Source organism: Nansenia antarctica, assembly GCF_963989245.1.
Source record: "Nansenia antarctica genome assembly, chromosome: 10".
Taxonomy (NCBI): Eukaryota; Metazoa; Chordata; class Actinopteri; order Argentiniformes; family Microstomatidae; genus Nansenia; species Nansenia antarctica.
The window spans coordinates 1,183,174-1,188,173 of record NC_137680.1 but is presented as its reverse complement, the minus strand read 5'-3'; the positions used below and the strand labels follow the sequence as shown (position 1 = coordinate 1,188,173).

Genomic DNA, 5,000 nt, shown 5'->3' with positions numbered 1-5,000 from the left:
TCGCGGCAGCGCAGGGCGTACAGCAGCGGGTTGACGGCGGAGTTGACCAGGCAGAGGGTGCTGCAGAAGGCGAAGGCCCTCTGCTGGGCGTGGCTGAGCTCGACGGAGACGTCCGCCAGCATGAAGGACAGGACGGGCAGCCAGCAGCCGGCCAGGATGAGCAGGATCAGGCCCATGGTGCGTGCCAGCCGGATGTCCATCCTCATGCGGGCCGCCTGACCCGCCACGGATCCCGCCCCCTGCTGGATGCCCGTCATGGCGGCCTCGTGCCGGTTGGCCTTCCACAGGATCAGGGCGTAGGCCACCAGGATGAGGGAGAGCAGCACCAGGATGAAGCCGGACCAGGAGGCCAGGTAGCGCCGGTCGATGTACGGGAAGAGGCGCGAGCAGGGCGGGTCCAGCCCCGTGGGGCACCGCCAGCCCAGCAGGGGGAGGAAGGAGATGAGGATGGTGGAGCTCCACAGGGCCAGCAGACCCAGCAGGGCCCTGCGGCGGGTCACCAACACCTTGTAGCTCAGGGCCCGGTGGATGCAGAGGTAGCGGTCCAGCGCGGTCAGCAGCAGGCTGCCCACGGAGCAGGTGAAGGCCATGGTGACGCCGCCCAGTTTGAAGAGGTAGGCGTCGGGACCGTCGTGGCGCCGGAAGAGGTGGAAGTCCAGGAAGCTGGTGGTGAAGAAGCAGCTGGCGAAGACGTCGGCCAGCGCCAGGCTGCCGATGAAGAGGAAGGAGGGTCGCCGGCGCAGGGAGGCGGTGGCGGCGATCACGGCCAGCACCAAGGAGTTCTCCAGGAACGTGAAGGGGCCGGCCAGGAAACAGATGGAGCCGATGGCCAGTTTCTCTGTGTCGAACAGGACCATGTAGCAGACGAGACCTTCACACGACCTGTTGACTTTGAGAATTGAACAAATCAAACAAATGACTTCAGAAGAATCCATTTAACTATTGAATTATCCTTTTTCTATGACAATGTACTCAAAACCCAATTGAATATTAGGTATCATCACTGGCGGAATCAGGGGGGGGCAGGGGGGGCGTCCGCCCCTCCTGGTGCCCCCACGGTTGAAAAACGTCTGTCTTAAGTGCCCTTTTGAGTGGCGAAAATGCCCTTTTGAGTGGCGAAAATGAGAGGACGTGCCCTATTGGTGCCCCTCCAATGGTCTAAACTTGACCATGTGCCCCCACCGTTGAAAAACGTCGCACTAAAGTGCCCTTTTGAGTGGCAAAATTAGAGGATGTGCCCTATTGGCTGCCCTTCCAATGGTCTAAACTTGACCATGTGCACTGATGGGGTCCCATGTTGTGCAGTAGGTGCCCTTTTTTTCTTTTCGCCCCCCCTGCCCTTCAAACAGCCTGAGTCCGCCACTGTGTATCATACTATTATATTATACTGTACGTATCATATCATAATTGTAGATATCATATTGATGTTCATCTTCATTTATTTATACTCTCTGTAATGTCTATACAGTGTGGTTGTCTCCTGACTCTGTGCAATGACAACAACGTTTAACCTGATCTAATTTAATGTGGCCTACTTGAATGGTGAACGATGTGTGCGCTAGTGAACCAAATCAACATTTAAGTAGACATGACTCAGCACCACACCACACTTTAAACTTCCATTGGATTTGATTAGAATACAATCACATTTAAAACATGCTAAGACATACAGTAGGCTACGTGACACGGTATGGTGAAAAAGTGAGCATGTCGGCAATTCTCAAGTCGCACAAATGACCATTTGTGATGATGTTTTTTTTTATTTTTAGGATCACTAAATACTGTGTTATTCATAGTCATCAATTCACTGTATGGTCTGCTGTAGGATAGCCTACTGGGTAAGTGATACATGGCTTGTCTACAAACTTACGTTTTAGGACGTGTTCAAAAGCAAGGACTGTGTCTAGTTATGTGTAGTTATGTGTTCTTAGCATGTTGATGTTCTATCAGCATGTTCTGATGTGCTAAACATGCAGTTAGATGTTCTTAGCCACTAGCTAGTAGCAGCTGTTTTGTGTGTGTTTTGATTCAGAGAGAGTTTGAAGTGTACCAACATTCAAACACATAAAAAAAAAACATTCTTCAACTATTTTCAGATTTCAATGTATGACACATCCTTTGAAAGCTTCCAATCTGCACTTTCATAATGACCTTGCCATACATACTTGAGGACTTTTTCACCAGACTCATGTCACATTAAATGCATCATACCCATTGGTGATGCCGTGGGGATGCTCTCGTTGTCCTTGAGTGCAGTGGCCCCTATGAAGTCGGGTACCTCCCATCCCTCCATCTCTCCTTACAGGGTTTGGGTTAGCAGCACTGCTATCTCCTTGGGCAGGGAGAAGGCTAATCTGAAATGCATAAAATGGACAGATACAGATACTGTGTTTCTCAATGGAGACTTGATATTCGGATGTTACAAGTCACTGAGACATCTTCTGCCCCTCAGCACTACGTCTCCTAAAGACACCCGCTTTCCCCTCTACTGTGTCCCTAAAAACTTCTATTGCCCCCCTTGTACTGTTTCTCTGTTTCTCCAGTGTATTTTTTTTTTTTTAAATAAACTAGGTTTAGAAGAAGATGATAGAAGAAGGTTTTTCCTTCTATCAGTGGCCCCGGGCCTGAGCTGGATTACTCTTCCTGCCAAGAATGGTGGACTGATGATTCACATGCTTAGTATTCAAATGTATTGATTGTAAGTCACTTTGGAATAAGGCGTCTGCTAAATGCCAAAAATGTAAAATGTAAACAAGTCATCAGTACCAAATTTGACCACTGGATGATGACAGGACCACTAGAGGTCAACAAGCGTTGGCGTGGCATCCTCCTCTACTGGTACTGAATAACCATTCATCCTCCTTTGGCCATCTCTCCATTAGAATTATTATTATTATTATTATTATTTGTATGTTTAAGTTCATGGACAATCTTTATGTTCTCTGCTGTACATAGGGTTAGGGTTAAGGAAAGAGATAAGTCCTCCTCAAACCAATTATTGTCCTCAAGAAAATTGTGTTTTATTTTTACGTTTCGTTTTGCCTATTGTAGCAAAAAAGAACAAGCTTCACACATATGAAACAATGTTATCGTTACAAGAAAGGGGCCATGTTAGATAGAAAAGCATCAGCAACATACATCTTTCTTCTTTCTTTCTTTTTTGCACATTGCTCATCCCTCCTTTGATATAGCCACGACTTATACATCTGTACATACCATACTGTACATAGTAGCTAGCTTAACTTGTACTTGCCATACTTTTCTTTATCATGTTTTATATCACTACTTGCACTTCTGGTTAGATGCTAAACTGCATTTCGTTGTCTGGTACCTGTACTCTGCAATGACAATAAAATTGAATCTAAAAAAAAAATCTAATCTAAGAGGACGTATGGCCTCAATCTGGAGCTTTCTTCCCTGGAAGAGAACGGATGGGAGGGTGACCCTCTGGAACAGAGAGACACAATTACTTTTTATTATTTGATGTTCAGCTGCAGGTCTGAAGGGGGACAATGGTTACTGTGAGTCACAGCGTTAAAAACCAGTGAACTAGTTTTAGAGGAGGCGAGGGTGGCGGAGGTCATTACCTGTGTTGGAGGTATATTGTGTTGGAGGTATATTGTGTTGGAGGTATATTGTGTTGGAGGTATATTGTGTTGGAGGTATATTGTCCTGTGCCAACTAAAAAGACAACAATCTCCTTGAGAGACTCCTTCCTTGCATGAATGTTTAAGCGTGTTTGGGTGGAGATAGCTGGTACCCTTACACAAACAGTGACCTTGTTATCACTCAAGGAGGACTTTGATCAATGCTTGTCAAGAAGGGCACTTCAGAGTGAAGAGAATAATGTCTCTTATTTCCTCTAGTTACCGTTGGCACTGCCAGTGAAGTCCCATGTACCACTACGATGAAGACCTGGCGGTTGACAGTGGAAGATTACTCCCCTTTGGAATTAATATAAAACATTCTAAATATGGTGAGTAAAATCATTACATTTCAGACATTAAGTAGACGCCTTTATCCAAAGCGACTTACAAAAAGTAATGTTGTCTAAGTAAATGAATCATCTACACATGATCAGTAATCATAAGAAAAACAAATCTATGCTAGGACCAGGGGCCATTGGTAGCCACAATGCTAGAAGGAAGAATTACTTCTTTTTAAAAAAACATAGATGGATACATTCACACGTACAGATTACACTGAAATGTAGGAATGTATGAATGAATGAATGAATGAATGAATGAATGAATGAATGAATGAATGAATGAATGAATGAATGAATGAATGAATGAATGAATGAATGAATGGTCTTTATTGTCATTGATATAGTACAGGTACCAAACAACGAAATGTGTGAGGGGGGGCTCCCCTGGTGCTAGGAAAAAAAACTAAAAACAAGAAGGGAAAAGAGCTGGTTTACATAAATAAAGGCTATGTACACTATCCACTATACTATACTATACAAATAAAACACTGTGCTGTACTCTATGCTATGCTATACCTATTCTAACATTTCCTATCTCTGAACCTTATGTACCCTAGGGTTGTCATATTGCACATAGTGTTATTGCACATTCATTTAAAGTGTCGCAGTTTGCAGGTTTGAAATGTTCACAGTTGTGTTTCAGTATTGCACTTGATTTCAATCTAGTAGCTGCCATCAAGTTGTCTAGATTGTCCAGGGCCTAGAACCTAGGTCTTTGCTGTGTTCAGGGCCTGAATGGCCCTGGGGTAGAAGCTGAGCTTCAGTCTGTTTGTCCTTGCGAACATGGTCCTGAACCGCCTGTCCGAGGGCAGCCGAGCAAAGTGTACATATCTATATATGTAGATAAAGTGATGTGATGAGATCACTCAATCAAATGTCCAATTTAAATAGGCCTGCACAAGAACCTTCACAGGAAGCTGAAACATTAACTGTTATTTATAACAAACATAACAAACAAACTTCAGTAACAGTTTGAAATAACAATTTCCCCCATCACAGGAAAGGAGTGTAT

The 5,000-nt window shown here is 44.7% G+C and overlaps 1 protein-coding gene across 1 annotated transcript in view; it reads right to left on the bottom strand.

Annotated features, from left to right (window-relative positions):
- Positions 1 to 2,293, bottom strand: part of cnr2 (cannabinoid receptor 2) — a gene marked incomplete at both ends in the record, with an annotated part of 2,507 nt that extends 214 nt beyond the window's left edge. The window contains 2 exons of the mRNA XM_080540481.1: positions 1 to 889; positions 2,212 to 2,293. The exon at positions 1 to 889 is cut by the window's left edge and continues 214 nt beyond it. Of these exons, the coding sequence (XP_080396607.1) occupies positions 1 to 889; positions 2,212 to 2,293 (971 nt within the window). The remainder of the gene's footprint in view (positions 890 to 2,211) is intronic.
- Positions 2,294 to 5,000: the final 2,707 nt, after the last annotated feature.